We start from the raw sequence: 17,112 nt of genomic DNA, 5'->3' as shown, positions 1-17,112 counted from the left end.
TGTTGATATTAATGTTTAGGTATTTACATATAGAGCCCTGATTGGCGGATATGATCATCTGGACCAGGGGTGTCAAACAAATTTTGTGCCGGGGGCCACAATCTGTCCGGAAGGCCTCACTGAAAATGTGTTATATTTCAAACAAAAAAATCTCCACTTGGTTTGCTTATCGCTGTATTCTCGCGTGGACAGATTTTTACGGGAGTGGAGCATCTCGCTTCACCTCTTCGTCTCGGTCTCGAGCTGGACAGTCAAGAAACTGTATGAATGTAGACCCATTATCATTTCTACACAGTTTCAATTTGTCTTTAGTAATTTTTAAGTGTATTGACTTATTTTCTTTGCTCAAACCACCCTTGGGCCGGATTGGATTGGAGCCAAATAAAACCACCCTCAGGCCAAATTCAGCCAACGGGCCGCCAGTTGGGGAACCCTGCTCTACAGCTTACCCATTCAAAGTAGGAGGATCCATATGCAAATAAAAGATGACTGGTTATTGGTCAGAATAAACAGATCAGATTGTGACATGCTGTTGGCCAATTTATTTTTCTCCAAGGCTCTTACACTGAAAGGGCATTGTCATTTTCACAATTACAGAGTGTTATTTCTTGGCATCATAGTGTGTTAATATCTTAAAAACAAATAAGAAAATCAATTTTTTTGACAGTACTGCCACTTTAATGTAACACTGTGGTGCCATTCCTGGATGATGTGTCTCTGCGTGCGTGAGTGTGGGTGTATTCATGTTTTTCTGTCTGTGTGTGTATGTGTGTTTCCCTGTGTATGTACTGCACTGCTTTGTGTTGTGTGTGAGTATAGTAGAACAGTGAGTGTGATATGGAAATGGACAGAAGGCGAGAAAAAGAGGGAGAAGAGGGGGACATTGAGAAAGAGAATGAGACAGACTGAGAGACAGAGTGTGAGTCTGAGGGGGCTTGTTTGTCTTGCGGATGCCAGTTTGGGCTGCTGCCTGGGTGCCAGAGTGACGTGGCGATCCGGGGGAATGGTTTTGCTCAGGCAGATGGCACTGGGCCTTGTCAGAGTCCCGGCCTGTTAGTAGAATTGATTGTAGGGGCCTCTGCCAGTCTCTCTTAGGACCGTGGCCTATGCCAGCATATCCTGGGACTACCACCACCCTAGAGGAGACAGGTCATGTGACTCAGAGCTTTTTGGGGGGCTGGGTGAAAATGTTTGAACAATGGGCTCCCATGCAAAGGGTCCCCCGAGGCATGTTGTCATGGGCAATCTGGTCTTAATACAGAGCACATTCTAGCACAGCCATTCTGTTCAGCTCCAATCAGCTGCTGCTGTTTGTTGCCCCTGTTTTTTTTTGTATCTTTTCTGCAGAGCCAGCAGGTCGGTGGTAGAAAAGTGCCTTACTGTAGCAGAATTACATTCTCTAACTTGGCAAGCGCTTTGACACTGCTGACAATGATTCACCATATCCTTTTTTGGTGAGTTTATGGGACAATAAATCTGAATACAAAAGACTCACGTAGGGGCAGCAGGTAGCCTAGCGCTTAAGAGCACTGTGCCAGTATCCGAAAGGTTGCTAGTTCGAATCTCTGAGCCAACTAGTTGAAAAATCCTTTGAGCAAGGCACTTAACCATATTGCTCTGGATAAGAGCATCTGCTAAATGATTAAAACGTTGTGATGTGTCATATTTATAGATGTCTCTAGAGGCCCCTCTATGGGTCTGGATAACTCCTATCTGTCTGTGGTCACTGGCAACATGACCCTAACCCACACACTCAGACAATGCATCGACCCACTCACTGAAATGGCTGTAAAACTATACCCCCTGAAGAGAAGAGAGACCATTAGGATCTACCGTATCATATAGGAAATCATATGGCTCATTGTCCTTCATGGTGGATTGGCATGAAAGCACATGACACAGATTGCAGTAACAACTACATTAGGATGCCTTATTATTCTAGTACCCAAGTTATACCCATTGCCAGCAATTGACACTATTTTGTCTTCCACTTAAAAAGATTTCCCCAAAGTTTCATAATTCAGTGAGGCCAGTCCAGTTTGCTGTAAGACTATAATAACACGGTTTATAATAGCAATATTTTGACAGAACCTTGAATTCATTTTGGCTGCATTCCATGTCGCATTTGAAATGGATGTCAGGAAGATTGCTCAGTGTTTCCATTTCTTCACTGTTGTGTTCATCAAAGACACGTTTTGGTTTTCATCCACAGTATTACAAGAAGAACACAAGTCATGAGGGACAAGATTGACTCAAACAGGGCTTATTAACATTCTCATGTTCTACTTCTTGACATTCTTTCTGTTTCTATTGATCCCAATCCACTCTGTTTGAATTTAACTCTTGGGTGAAAAAATAAGCTTCTTTAAAGCCATGCCAGTGCTGTAAAACATAGATGATCACTATGAATTGATGTAGCTATTTGTCAGAGCACGCGAATATGAATACACATTAGCTCCCCTAAATAATCTTTCTAACTACAGTCTCTAACTACAGTATTAAATGACTGCTCTTAATACCACACACTCACTGTAAATGTCCGGCTTTACGGCTAAGCTTGTAAAGTGGACGAGTATGCCAGTATCTCTAAGCTCTATATACTGTACAGTCTGTGTGCATATATTATTTTAAGAGGAATGGGATCATTCTCTCTGTCCATTGAAAGCTTGGATAGGTTTGCGCCTGCTCACACCATATCAGTAGGGATTGGCGAGCTGAAGCTGCAATTTTGGAAGTGATGAGATGTGTGCGAGCTGGGTCCTGAGAGTATGTGGTTATAATGAAAAGGGGAGAATAATGTCTCCATTAGCCTAACTCTGCTCTCAGCCACTGGAGAGGGCCTATTCGGCTTGGGGTCCCACCGTAGCAACAGGGGTGCAGAACCAGGGAGGGGGTAATTAGAGGATCAGAAATAGAGAGTGGTGGGGATGGAGCTCTGTGGAGCTCTGAGTCTTATTGGCGCTGACTTTCCCAGCCCAGTCTCACCCATCCCTGGGATCATAGAGCGTATGCTGCCCCAGTTGGGCTGCTCAAACGGGGATCAGAGAGAGGGCCCAGGGGTCATCTCTCCATCACAGTGCGACGAGGACTGAAAGCTGCTCAATCGCTCTCTAACTAGTGCACTGCCATGCCATGATGGATGGCACTTGAGGGACTGGAACTGTGTGGGACTGACATGTACTTCCTTATTTCCAGCGAGTCACAGAGGAATGGAGACGCTCTGGCCTTTAAGACTTTCTCACAGCCAGTGGAGGGTGTCTCACAATTCACTGTGGTTCATGACCCCTGCAAATGTTTCCAAAACACAAAAAACTCTCTAGTTGTGCGGGGACCATGTCAAGCGTCTCAAAGAAGGAATTATATTGGGTGTCATATTTTTTACAGTTAATCCAAATTCTGCATTTCTGACTGGATTTATAAATCTGGATGAAATAATGAAATTCTCTTTTAGTAGAGTGTTTCTGCGTCTCAGTTTCACTATATTTTTTCAAAAGAAACATGGATCTGCAACCAGGTCATTAACCCTCTGCTCACCAGGGGATAGTGCAGCGGTCTAAGGTGCTGCATCTTAGTGCAAGAGGTGTCACTACATTCCCTGGTTCGAATCGAGGCTGTACAACATCCGGCCGCGATTGGGAGTCCCATAGGGCGGGGCACAATTGGCCCAGCTTTGTCCAGGTTTGGCCGGGTTAACTTACTTGCCTAGTAAAAAAATATGAAATAATAGCTGTGCCCTTACAGGGTTTTCGCAGTCTAATATGGTCAATTAGGACACAGAACAATTTCTTAAAATGTTTCCATCTTCCTCGTGTAATGTGTACTTGTAACATTGTATTTTATAATTATTTTCTTATCCAAAGTGACTTACAGCACTGAGTGCATGCATTTTTCCCATAATGGTCCCCCATGGGAATCAAACCCACAACTAGGGCTGTTGCGGTGATCGTATTACTGCCACACCGGCGGTCACAACTCATGAAGGCAGTCAAATTCCATGTGACCGTTTAGTCACGGTAATTAGGCTTCTCCAAGTTCTGATGCTGCTGATGGTCATTAGTAGGCTACCAAACTCGGTAACTGCCTGGTACTCAGCACTCTATTATCCTCCTAATCATTCTGACAACAATGAAAATGTTATCGAAAATCTAATCAAACACTTCATGAGAGCCCATGAGCTCACGTTGCCCAATATTTCTATTGGCGCGAGAAAACAGAGTGACGGCCTCTATTAAATAGAGGAGGATCCCTTTAGCTTTCTGTAGGCTAGGCCTACTATAACTTTCCTAAAATTAAGCACATTGCTTATCTTTACAACAGCACCATCACCTACCAGGCTGGTATGAACATGAATCACGGGAAAAGCGTCCGCCAATTTATTTACATTTTTTCGGTCCATTCCAATTCAAAACAATTTTTACAAATACTGTATATTATTTAATATAAGTAAAGACAATATTAAATCAAGAATAGTCTGATGAGTTACAATAATATCACTTGTGAATGATGCCCAGCTTAATGCAAGATACAATGGCTTTTTTTTGTGACTTTTTCTGTTCATAGCCTAGCCCACAGACCTATATGTTTTGATAAGGTTTGTATCACTAAAGTGGCCAAATAACTTAATCCGCTTTACAAGGGGTGTAGAGCCTAACTGGCATACATAAGCAGCGAATGAGTTTCAAGTTTGGGGAAGATTATTTTCACCATAAAAATGCAGCTTTATAATAAAAGCATTGCGTGCATAATTGTATTTGTGGTGACTTTTGATAATGGTGTTTTCCCCTAATTGAACATTCGCACTTATAGCCTACTGTCGAGTGTGCACTGCTGCGCTTATAATGTGAAGAAATAGCCTTTATCAACATTTTAAGCTAAACGTTCTGATCTGTTGTGTCAGCCACATTGCGTAAAAAAGTGGTTTTGATGCTAGTGGTTGTATTAATTTGGGATCTATCGAATCCAACAACTGTCCCAGACTATGTTTGTAATATTTATTTCTCGCACAGAACAGAATAGGTTAACTTTTGTACTATGGGGGATAGTAGATTGACATAGGCTAGTGCTTTTGCTGTTCGTTAGGCTTACTCATCTTGTTAGTTGACGAAAAGTAAATGTGGACAGTTCTTCCAATATCTTCAATATGCACCTCGGAATTGGATAAGCACGCACGCAGTTGCGTCTCCGATGTGTCTGTCTTCACTTGTAGCCTGAGAGAAAGACCCGATCACGTGATGGAGAACCATGTGAGTGAGAGGTGCTTCGGAGTGCACAGCACTTAGGGAGAAGGGCACAAAGGCATGGATTTTTTAGGGTGCATTATGGCCACACAAATGGGCCGCCGCCGTGAAATTTGAGGCATTATCATGTGCTTGTCAAATTGTGAATGAGTGACTGATGAAGTGTGTACAGCCTGAGCAAAAAAAACAAAGCAGAGCTCATGCCTTTCAAGCCACCTTTTTCAAACCATCATTAGAGTTGCATCATGCAGTCAATGTATTAAAAATCTAAACATATAGTCCAACGTTTGTAGAACAACTAAAGTTACATTAATAACTCTAAATTAAGCATATAGGAATACCTATTTCTTTGTTAACAGCTCAACACAGAATAGCCGCATGTGCGCACTCCCTCAAATCGTTTGGAGAAAATATCCTACCTATTTTATTTAGTTTTGTTCAATTGTATTCTTCATACTATAAAATAATGCCATGTAATTCTAAGCAAATATTGTCTGCTAAATGAACTAGTGTAGCCCACAGCCATTTGGCATAGCCAGATCAGGACCTAACATAAGGACAACATACAACTTAAATATAACTTTTTCTAAACATTCTTGAAATGTTCTGAGGACCACCAATACAAGGTACAATGTATATTGCATGAACATCAAAGGAATATTATGTTAAACACTCCCCCACTCCCCGAAAATGCTATGAACGTCATAAAAACATACTTTTTGCAACTCAATATGAGGAAGGTGTTCTTAATGTTTTGTACACTCAGTGTATAGTGCGTGATTTCTTGTAGCAGTAGACAGCTGATCCCACAAAACCACCAGTGAAGGGCAGGTGGGAGCTCTGTTATGGCTTTAAAGGTCATTTTAACAAAACATTTGGCCTCACAGAAACACCTGAGCCATTGTGTCTCTCAGTTCTGCCACATCTGAGGCACACTTAGATGTGCAGTGGTTTTTGTACTTTATGATTATTTCTGTCCCAGGATTCCGAGGCTTTCTCCAAAGGACTTCTGCGCTGACCTCTCTTCCTCATAGCTTAAAGTCGGTCAGAAACACAGGAAGCTGAATGAAAGGGATTAGTCCACAGGTGGGAACAACAAGGGAGGGTGGGAGGGGCGGATTGGCAGGGGATGACTGGACTTCAGAGGAGCTCTACTGAGGCTAAATCTCAGAGTTGCTGCTGCATTTCTCACTTCTAGAAGATTGTTATGGGTGAGAAAGTAGACCAGATACAGGTTCAACAATTAATCAGATATTCTCTTGAAAATTACTCACTTCTCATTTTTTGTGTGAAAAATTACATGCTGAGTTTTGCTTCCTTAGCCTGAAGAAAGGCTGTACAGAGCAGCTAAAGACTGGAGGACGGGCAGGAATGATCACTGGGAGGATATGTTGCTTTGCCTCTCCTCTCACTCAGTGTCTCAGGATCTCAAAGAGCATCCCCAAAATTCCCATGGCAATTTGGACTGATATTTAATGAGAGCGTATGCAGAATTTATATGCTGTCCTAAATCCACCCAAGCACATCAGAATTATATTTATTGAAAACAAGGAATTTCTTGTATGAATTTGATTAGTGAAAAATGTGTATATTTCTTGTGCATTTGTGGTTATTTGTGTGTTGTTATGTACATATAACTACCAAAATAAAGGAAACACCAACATAAGGTTTCTTAATAGGGCGTTGGGCCACCACAAGCCCCCTTTATGCTCCTCTGAGACCCCTCTTTCAAAGTCATTGAGATCTCTTACTCTAGCCATGGTAGCCAAAATAATGGTTAGCTGGACATTTTTATACATGAATCTAAGCATGATGGGATATTAATTAATTGATTAATTAATTAACTCAGGAGCCACACCTGTGTGGAAGCATCTGCTTTCAATATACTTTGTATCCCTTATTTACTTAGGTGATTCCTTTATTTTGGCAGTTACCTGTACATATGTGTTTAGCCACAAATTTGATTCCCCTCTTTTTTCATCTCTCCATCTTTTTGAGGGAGAAAAAGTGTCAGGTATCTATTTTTCCTCTCTCCCTCATTTTGAGGGTTACAAAATGTCAGTTATCTCTGCCTAACAAAGGGAACTGTTGTGAATGCTTTAGTAAACACACACAATGTCACTGAAAAACAAACAAACACAAGACCCAGGAATGTTATTTTTCCCACTACGCATGAACAAATCACTATCTATTTACAGACTATTTTGATATGACACTCCATCTCTATATTTAGAATACCTAGAGTAAAAATATCTGCATAAACGGGGGCTTGTTTCCACTGTCTGTGGGTTGGCTTGAATACATGTTTCATTCACAAATTAAACATTTTGCATTAACCACAATTGTATATACAGTACAAGTCAAAAGTTTCGGTACACCTACTCATTCAAGGGTTTTTCTTTCTTTCTTTTTACTATTTTCTACATTGTATAATATTAGTGAAGACATCAAAACTATGAAATAACACATATGGATTCATGTAGTAACCAAAAATGCGCTAAACAAATCAAAATATATTTTATATTTGAGATTCTTCAAAGTAGCCACCCTTTGCCTTGATGATAGCTTTGCATTCTCTCAACCAGCTTCATGAGGTAATCACCTAGAATGCATTTCAATTATCAGGTGTGCCTTGTTAAAAGTTAATTTGTGGAATTTCTTTCTTTGTTAATGTGTTGTGTTAATCAGTTGTGTTGTGACAAGGTAGGGGTGGTATACAGAAGGTCCTCCTCCTCAGAGGAAGAGGAGGACCATCCTTCTCAGTGAATTTCACAAAAATAAAGTTTGTAAAACATTGAAAAAGTTATACTGCTCAAAAAAGTAATGGGAACACTTAAACAACACAATGTAATTCCAAGTCAATCACACTTCTGTGAAATAAAACTGTCCACTTAGGAAGCAACACTGATTGACAATAAATTTCACATGCTGTTGTGCAAATGGAATAGACAACAGGTGGAAATTATAGGCAATTAGCGAGACACCCCCAATAAAGGAGTGGTTCTGCAGGTGGTGACCAAAGACCACTTCTCAGTTCCTATGCTTCCTGGCTGATGTTTTGGTCACTTTTGAATGCTGGCGGTGCTTCACTCTAGTGGTAGCATGAGATGGAGTCTACAACCCACACAAGTGGCTCAGGTAGTGCAGCTCATCCAGGATGGCACATCAATGCGAGCTGTGGCAAGAAGGTTTGCTGTGTCTGTCAGCGTAGTGTCCAGAGCATGGAGGTGCTACCAGGAGACAGGCCAGTACACCAGGAGACGTGGAGGAGGCCGTAGGAGGGCAACAACCCAGCAGCAGGACCGCTACCTCCGCCTTTGTGCAAGGAGGAGCACTGCCAGAGCCCTGCAAAATGACCTCCAGCAGGCCACAAATGTGCATGTGTCTGCTCAAACGGTCAGAAACAGACTCCATGAGGGTGGTATGAGGGCCCGACGTCCACAGGTGGGGGTTGTGCTTACAGCCCAACACCGTGCAGGACGTTTGGCATTTGCCAGAGAACACCAAGATTGGCAAATTCGCCACTGGCGCCCTGTGCTCTTCACAGATGAAAGCAGGTTCACACTGAGCACATGTGACAGACGTGACAGAGTTGCTGCCTGCAACATCCTCTAGCATGACCGGTTTGGCGGTGGGTCAGTCATGGTGTGGGGTGGCATTTCTTTGGGGGGCCGCACAGCCCTCCATGTGCTCGCTAGAGGTAGCCTGACTGCCATTAGGTACCGAGATGAGATCCTCAGACCCCTTGTGAGACCATATGCTGGTGCGGTTGGCCCTGGGTTCCTCCTAATGCAAGACAATGCTAGACCTCATGTGGCTGGAGTGTGTCAGCAGTTCCTGCAAGAGGAAGGCATTGATGCTATGGACTGCCCGTTCCCCAGACCTGAATCCAATTGAGCACATCTGGGACATCATGTCTCGCTCCATCCACCAAAGCCACGTTGCACCACAGACTGTCCAGGAGTTGGCGGATGCTTTAGTCAAGGTCTGGGAGAAGATCCCTCAGGAGACCATCCGCCACCTCATCAGGAGCATGCCCAGGCATTGTGGGGAGGTCATACAGGCACATGGAGGCCACACACACTACTGAGCCTCATTTTGACTTGTTTTAAGGACATTACATCAAAGTTGGATCTGCCTGTAGTGTGGTTTTCCACTTTAATTTTGAGTGTGACTCCAAATCCAGACCTCCATGGGTTGATAAATTTGATTTCCATTGATAATTTTTGTGTGATTTTGTTGTCAGCACATTCAACTATGTAAAGAAAAAAGTATTTAATAATTATATTTCATTCATTCAGATCTAGGATGTGTTATTTTAGTGTTCCCTTTATTTTTTTGAGCAGTGTATATTCACGTCACCAAATAATTGATTAAAACACACTGTTTTGCAAAAATGTCTACAGTAGCCTCAACAGCATTCTGTAGGGTAGCACCATGGTGCAGGACAATACAAAACCCAGGAAGCTCTTGGTTCAACCCCCTTTCCCTAGACTAGGACATCAACCTATCAGAGCTCTTGCAGAATGAACTGAAATGTTGTCCACCCAATGAAAGGATCATAAAATGAATCTATTACTGAAAGCATAATCTTAAGCTAGCTAGCACGGCAGTGCATAACATGTGGTGAGTAGTTGACTCAAAGAGAGAGAAAGACAACAGTTTTCAACAAATTCATTTCTTAAGAAATAGAGAAGTGAGAGTGCCATTTTGTTTCAGTTACTTAGCTAGCAAATGCAGCTGGCTAGTTTAGTTACTCAAACACCAGGCTCAAACAGAGGGATGCTATGTTCGATAGTCATAGCCATCTAGCTAACACAACACTGGAACTCTATCAAGTCATGGTATGCTTTTGTTTATATTAATTTATTGCCACTGGGCCCGCCTATTTAACTGCTAACTGACTATACACTGTAGCATTACTGCATGATTGAAGCGGGTTTACTAACGCATTAGTTCTATTAGCTATGTTGACTAGGACATTACTTTAGCTAATATGGGGACAACAATGTAGGCTGTGTGTAGCAGTTATGACATGGTTTGTAAAAAATAATTGCCTGGTCATATACAGCTGATGTGTTGTTCATTGAAGTCCACAAACAAAGGGAAAAGGTGATAGGAGGAGAGCATAGAGGCTAGAATGAATACAACGTGGCTGCTACGTATGAAAGTGAACTGTGTTTATGTGTAATCAGGGGTGTATTCATTCTGCCGATTCTGTTGAAAAAGATTTCTTAAACGGAATCAAACAAAACAGGGATAAAAATACATTAATTTGTCCAATAAAAACTCTTGTTTGCAACTGTTGGGCTAATGATTACACACTAGATATGCTAGATGCAATTGAATGTGCAGTGCCACTGTCTGTCATCTAAAAAAATGTATCTCGACCTGTGTGCATCTACGTTGTAAACTTTCGTTCATAGGCTAGGTTGTAGCAACCTCATGATGGGTATAGGGAAAATGTGAGTTTCATGTAGTAGGCTAAACCTATCAATGTTACATTGAACTGGGTGAACGGAATATGAATGACAGTTATTCAACATGCTGTAATAGAAATAAGGCCATACTCATGAACAATTTTTTTTTCCTGCCTCATCATCAACGACACTGGCTGCCACTGGCGCTATACAGAAGACAGCCCTATTTGGTAAAAGACCAAGTCCATATTATGGCAAGAACAGGTCAAATAAGCTAAGACAAATGACAGTCCATCGTTACACTTCTTATGGCTCCAATCCCGTTAACGGGATCGATATGACAACAGCCAGTGAAAGTGCAGGGCGCCAAATTCAAACAACAGAAATCTCATAATTAAAATTCCTCAAATATACATGTATCTTATACCATTTTAAAGGTAATCTTGTTGTTAATCCCACCAAAGTGTCCGATTTCAAATAGGCTTTTCAGCGAAAGCACCACAAACGATTGTTAGGTCACCACCAACTCACAGAAAAATTCAGCCATTTTTCCAGCCAAAGAGAGGAGTCACAAAAAGCACAAATAGAGATAAAATTAATCACTAACCTTTGATAATCTTCATCAGATGACACTCATAGGACTTCATGTTACACAATACATATATGTCTTGTTCGAATAAGTTCATATTTATATCCAAAAACCTCCGTTTACATTGGCGCCATGTTCAGAAATGCCTCCAAAATATCCAGAGAAATTGTAGAGAGCCACGTCAAATAACAGAAATACTCATCATAAACTTTGATGAAAGATACATGTTTTACATAGAATTAAAGATACACTTGTTCTTAATGCAACCGCTGTCTCAGAATTCAAAAAGCTTTACGGCAAAACACAATATTCAATCATCTGAAAACAGCGTTCAGCCACAAAAGCAAGCCATACAGATACCCGCCAAATTGTGCAGTCAACAAAACTCATAAAAAGCATTATAAATCTTCACTTACCTTTGCTGATCTTCGTCGGAATGCACTCCCAGGACTCCCACTCCACAAGAAATGTTAATCTTTTTTCGATAATGTCCATCATTTATGTCCAAATAGCTATTTTTGTAGCGTGTTTGATAAACAAATCCAACGTCAGGGAAGCGCGTTCACTAAAACCTGACAATGTCCAAAAGTTCCATAACAGTCTGTAGAAACATGTCAAACGATGTATTGAATCAATCTTTAGAATGTTTTTAACATAAATCTTGAATAACGTTTCAACCGGAGAATAACATTGACTTCAGATGAGCGATGGAACAGAGCTCCCTCTCATGTGAACGGGCATGGTCAAAGAATGGGTCAGGTCATGGCAGACCTGACAAATTTCCTCTCATTCGGCCCCCCTTCACAGTAGAGGCATCAGACAAGGTTCTACAGACTGTTGACATCTAGTGGAAGCCGTAGGAAGTGCAAACTCATCCATATCTCGCTGTGATTTCAATGGGATCTTGGTTGAAAATCGACCAGCCTCAGAATTTCCACTTCCTGTTTGGATTTCTTTTCAGGTTTTTGCCTGCCATATGAGTTCTGTTATACTCACATACATAATTCAAACAGTTTTAGGAACTTCAGAGTGTTTTCTATCCAATACTAATAATAATATGCATATATTAGCAACTATGACTGAGGAGTAGGCTGTTTACTCTGGGCACCTCTGTGCACCTTTCATCCAAGCTACTCAATACTGCCCCTGCAGCCATAAGAAGTTTTAAGACATGAAGGTCAGTCAATGCGGAACATTTCAAGAAATTTTTAAGTTTCTTAATTTGCAGTCGCAAAAACCATAAAGTGCTATGATGAAACTGGTTCTCATGATGATCGTCACAGGAAAGGAAGACTCAGAGTTACCTCTGCTGCAGAGGTCATTAGAGTTACCATTCTCACCTAACTGCACCTCAGATTGCAGCCCAAATAAATATTTCACAGAGTTCAAGTAACAGAAACATCTCAACATCAGCTGTTCAGAGGAGACTGGGTGAATCAGGCCTTCATGGTTGAATTGCTTCAAAGAAACTACTGCTAAAGGTCACCAATAAGAGGAAGAGACTTGCTTTGAACAAGCAATGGATATTAGACCGATGGAAATCTGTTGTTTGGTCTGAGTTCAAATTTGAGATTTTTGGTTCCAACTGCCATGTCTTTGTCAGACACAGAGCAGGTGAACGGATGTTCTCTGCATGTGTGGTTCCCGCCGGGAAGCACGGAGGAGGAGGTGTGGGGGTGCTTTGCTGGTGACACTGTCTGTGATTTATTTTGAATTCAAGGCACACAACCAGTATGGCTACCACAGCATTCTGCAGCGATACACCATCCCGTCTGGTTTGTGCTTAGTGGGACTATCATTTGTTTTTCTACAGGACAATGACCCAACACACCTCCAGGCTGTGTAATGGCTATTTTACCAAGAAGGAGAGTGATGGAGTGCTGTATCAGATGACCTGGCCTCCACAATCCCCCAACCTCAAACCAATTGAGATTGTTGAATTGCAGAGTGAAGGAAAAGCAGCCAACAAGTGCTCAGCATATGTGGGACCTCCTTCAAGACTGTTATAAAATAATTTTAGGTGAAACTGGTTGAGAGAATGCCAAGAGTGTCCAAAGCTGTCATTAAGGCAAAGGGTGGCTACTTTGAATTATCTCAAATATAAAATATATTTAGATTTGTTAAACACTTTTTTTGGTTACACGATTCCATAGGTGTTATTTTATAGTTTGAATGTCTTCACTATTATTCTACAATCATAGAAAATAATAAATAGATAAAAACCCTTGAATGAGTAGGTTTTTAGAAACTTTTGACTGGTACTGTACATATGCAATTGGAAGACCACACAGTCATTCCCAAGCCATAATGTCTTTATTTTGTTTTCTTCCACCTCTCTCTGAATTGTGGGTCTCTAATGACTATTCCCTATCGATCACAAGCGTTGTGGCACACACTGGAAAGCAGCCGGTGGGGAGAGGGAGCATTTGCAATCAGACAGTGAGGAGCAGTGTGAAATCTCTGGAAGAGCAGCTTCCCCCCATGCCCATGGGCAGGGGATCAGTCGACGAGAGAAAGCCTGCCTCAGACACCCAACACCTCCCACTGGCACCCTGATGGAAGCAGCATGCAAACCCACCCCTCCCATGTGTCTATCAGCTGAGGGGGTTAAGCTCTGCACGCAGCCCCCTCCCTCTTCTCTCCTCCATGGTCCTGCATGGTAGAGTGCATGTTACACCAGTGTGAAGGAAGTGCATTTGGAATCAATGATGAAGTTCACTGGAAATCAAAGAACGAGAGGTGGATGTGATAGTGAATGTGGCTCAGCAGGGTTTCCTGTTGTTCAAGGCTAAGTGTGTCTGATGTAATAAAAGGAATATATGAAATTTAAAAATTAAAGAGACTAAGTGAATGAGCGAGAGTGAGAGCTGCATTGGCTGATACTGTGCTGTCTCCACATCCGGAGAGTCCAGGATTTGATGTGCAGGGAGAAAAATAGCATTGAGTCACCTCTCTTCAAAACCAAATCACCTGCTCTCTAAATCCAATCACCTCCCTGTTAAACCCAGTGCCCTGCCAGTGCTGTGGCTCGCCCATCCGCTCTCTCTGGGCTGCCCGCTCCCCTCCTACTCCCGGCCTATTGGAGCTGCACTATCCAGACTGTAAACTCTAAAGGGTTTGTTCCAGACATAGACCTCAATTTACTTCAGGCTCCACTCCAGGAGAAAACAAGCTTCCAAAAATCCCCTTTTTCCCTTGCCTGTCTTTGGCTGCTCCTTTAATCTACTGTGCAACTCCTTTGATGTATCTTCCATGTCCACTGTGTGTTTGGGGTCTGTTTATTTCAGCAGTGTGAGCTGGGCTGAGTTGATGTGCACGGTAGGTAAAAGGGTTAATACTGTGGCTTTGTGTTAAAGGGAACTGGGACGCTCCTGTTCCCTGTGTTGTACAGGTGGAACAGCCCAGAAGTCCTGCCTAATGCCTGCATTAGGGCTAGCTGTGGGTGTAGACATAGAGAGACTGGTGGTGAACTGGTCCCCCTGGGGCTTTTCTGCAGGCATACACACTTCCATCTGCAGATTCAAGGCAAACACATCTAAGTGTTGCTATGCTAGCTCTGCTTGTTTCTATGTGAATTGCACATGAATCTGAACTGACAAAATAATGTTATTTGTGTTTTGGGGGTTCATAGCTAGGTACTTTCAAGTTACAGTACAAATTGACTGAGGGGTTGTTCCCTTTGACCCAGTCACCATACCTTGTATTTTCTGTGACTGCCCAAAAATGGTGTAGGTATACAGTACAGCTATATCCAGCTATTGATTTAAATCAATGCTGTTTGGAAGGAGGTCAGTAGGTCGTGGACCTATTTAATTAATTAGGAACTGTAGAATGAAAAATGGATCAGAATCAGGGACATGGACTCATTTCAGACCTGCCAGTCAATAACAGCCATACCACAATGGGTTTACCCTGGGGCCCTGCAGGGATCTCTCTGGAGCCACATGTAGTATTGTGCGTTGTCTGATCATTACTCGTGATTGTGTGTTAAACTTCTATTTTATCCTTGGAAACACATTGGGGGCACCATTTTTACCCAGTACATACTAGATGGCAACCTACATACAGCACAATACAGCCACGGGGCAGCACAGAACATGGAAACAGGCACACAAGACATACAAAAATAGGATCTTAATTTGACCTGTTTTGTAACGGCAAAATAATCCTGCAGCAACAGGATGTTAACGTTTAGTCCATAATGTTGCTTGATCGGTGGTTAGGCTATTAGCTGGCCAAAAGTAGGCTATTGTGTGTTTTATGCGGTGCAGGAAAATTCTCAGCAACAAAATAGTGATCAATTGAAGATTCTACATCTGTATCAATCACCACTAGACACACAGTTGTAATCATTGCTCAATGCAGTGAAGGACTTCATAGAACACACTAACTACATCTCTGCTCCTCTAATATCAACCACCGGACTGCACATGCTGTGGCATCCATGTCACAGTACATAGCAACAGCTACATAGCAACAGTTGTACTGTGCATAGTAACAACTGCAAGTTAATTAGCAAACACGGGGTTATGAGAATAACTTTCTGTTTTCTACTCCTCATGTTTTCTACTCCTGATTAGAAGTCACTGTAACCTTGTTGTTTATTCTCAGTCAACAGTGAGGGGCTATATCTGCAGTTAAACTCCCTCTGTTGTCTTTTTCTGTTAACATTTGAACCTCTCTGAACATGGGTGTTTATCTCTCCTCTCCCTGTAGATATGCGTTCCATTCCTGATGTGGCCATGACTGGTAACTGTACTCAGGAGTGCAGTGAGCTGGGTCACTCAGACGCCTGCTGGATGCCTGGGCAGCCCTGCCCAGTGCGCAAGACCAGGAATCCCCCCAAACTCTCCACCTTCGTGCCTTACCAGGAGAGAGGGAGCCTGGGTCGCCTGGCCAACGGGAGCACCAGGCTGGGTGGCGAGGAGCACCGAGCCAGCCTTCCGCCCTCCCGTAGTGCCTATTCCAACAGCGGCCATGCCCCTAGGCAGGACTGCCCCAAGGAGGAGGTGCCCCTGAGCGTGGCCTCTGAGTTCCTGCCCACCTCCCCTCCTAGCCACACCCCCAAACAAGAGATCTACCTGTGAGAAAGCCTCACCTCCCACATCTGATTGGTGCACAGATAGAGGAGGAGCCACAGAGACACACCCACTTTAGAAAAAGAAACATGCTCTTAGGATCTGAAATGTCCATTTATTGAAATAAATACCCATTCTGTAGGAAATATGGGATGTGATTTGTGGAATCATTGGTATGTGCAATAGGAGTTTTTCATTTGATTTATTTACATATTTATTGGTTTATTAATGTATTAATTAGTTAATGGATTTATTTATCGATGCAGTTTCTTTGAAAACACTTGTGGTAATATCACACTAAATCAACATGCAATCAATCCCTAAAACACTAGTGATTTTCTTAGCTAAGCCCTAACCTGTTGTGATATGTTCTCTGGAACATCCAATGTGAGATTAGTGCCATAACCAGAAAACATTCATCTGACAGGCAATGAAGCCCTAAGGGTAGACTTAACATTTTGATTAACAATCAAATGGAATGGTCTTTCTTAATGTACAGTGCTGTAAATACATGTGAATGGTGTACACTGTATCTTGTATATATTTCTGTCTGGCTCAAGCTGATAACAATAGCCTCAGAATTTTTGCATTTGAGCTTTTCTTTGCTGCTGCTGTTTAACACTTGATTGAAATGTTTTCCAAAAACTTGGACGGAGAGTGTGGAAAGGCACTTGAATGAATTAATCAACTACTCACAATCTCTCACACACACACACACACACACACATCTGTGACGCCCAATCATGATAGAACCATAGCATTTTACCTCATGATCCCTGGATAGCTAT

The 17,112-nt window shown here is 42.2% G+C and overlaps 1 protein-coding gene across 1 annotated transcript in view; it reads left to right on the top strand.

Annotated features, from left to right (window-relative positions):
* LOC139535875 (protocadherin-1-like) overlaps positions 1 to 16,472 on the top strand; it is a 125,052-nt gene extending 108,580 nt beyond the window's left edge. Inside the window, exon 5 of the mRNA XM_071335760.1 lies at positions 15,963 to 16,472. Coding sequence (XP_071191861.1) covers positions 15,963 to 16,333 — 371 coding nt within the window. The 3' untranslated portion in view covers positions 16,334 to 16,472. The remainder of the gene's footprint in view (positions 1 to 15,962) is intronic.
* Positions 16,473 to 17,112: the final 640 nt, after the last annotated feature.

This window comes from Salvelinus alpinus, chromosome 1 (genome assembly GCF_045679555.1).
Source record: "Salvelinus alpinus chromosome 1, SLU_Salpinus.1, whole genome shotgun sequence".
Lineage (NCBI taxonomy): Eukaryota > Metazoa > Chordata > Actinopteri > Salmoniformes > Salmonidae > Salvelinus > Salvelinus alpinus.
This window is presented reverse-complemented; position numbering and strand designations above follow the sequence as displayed.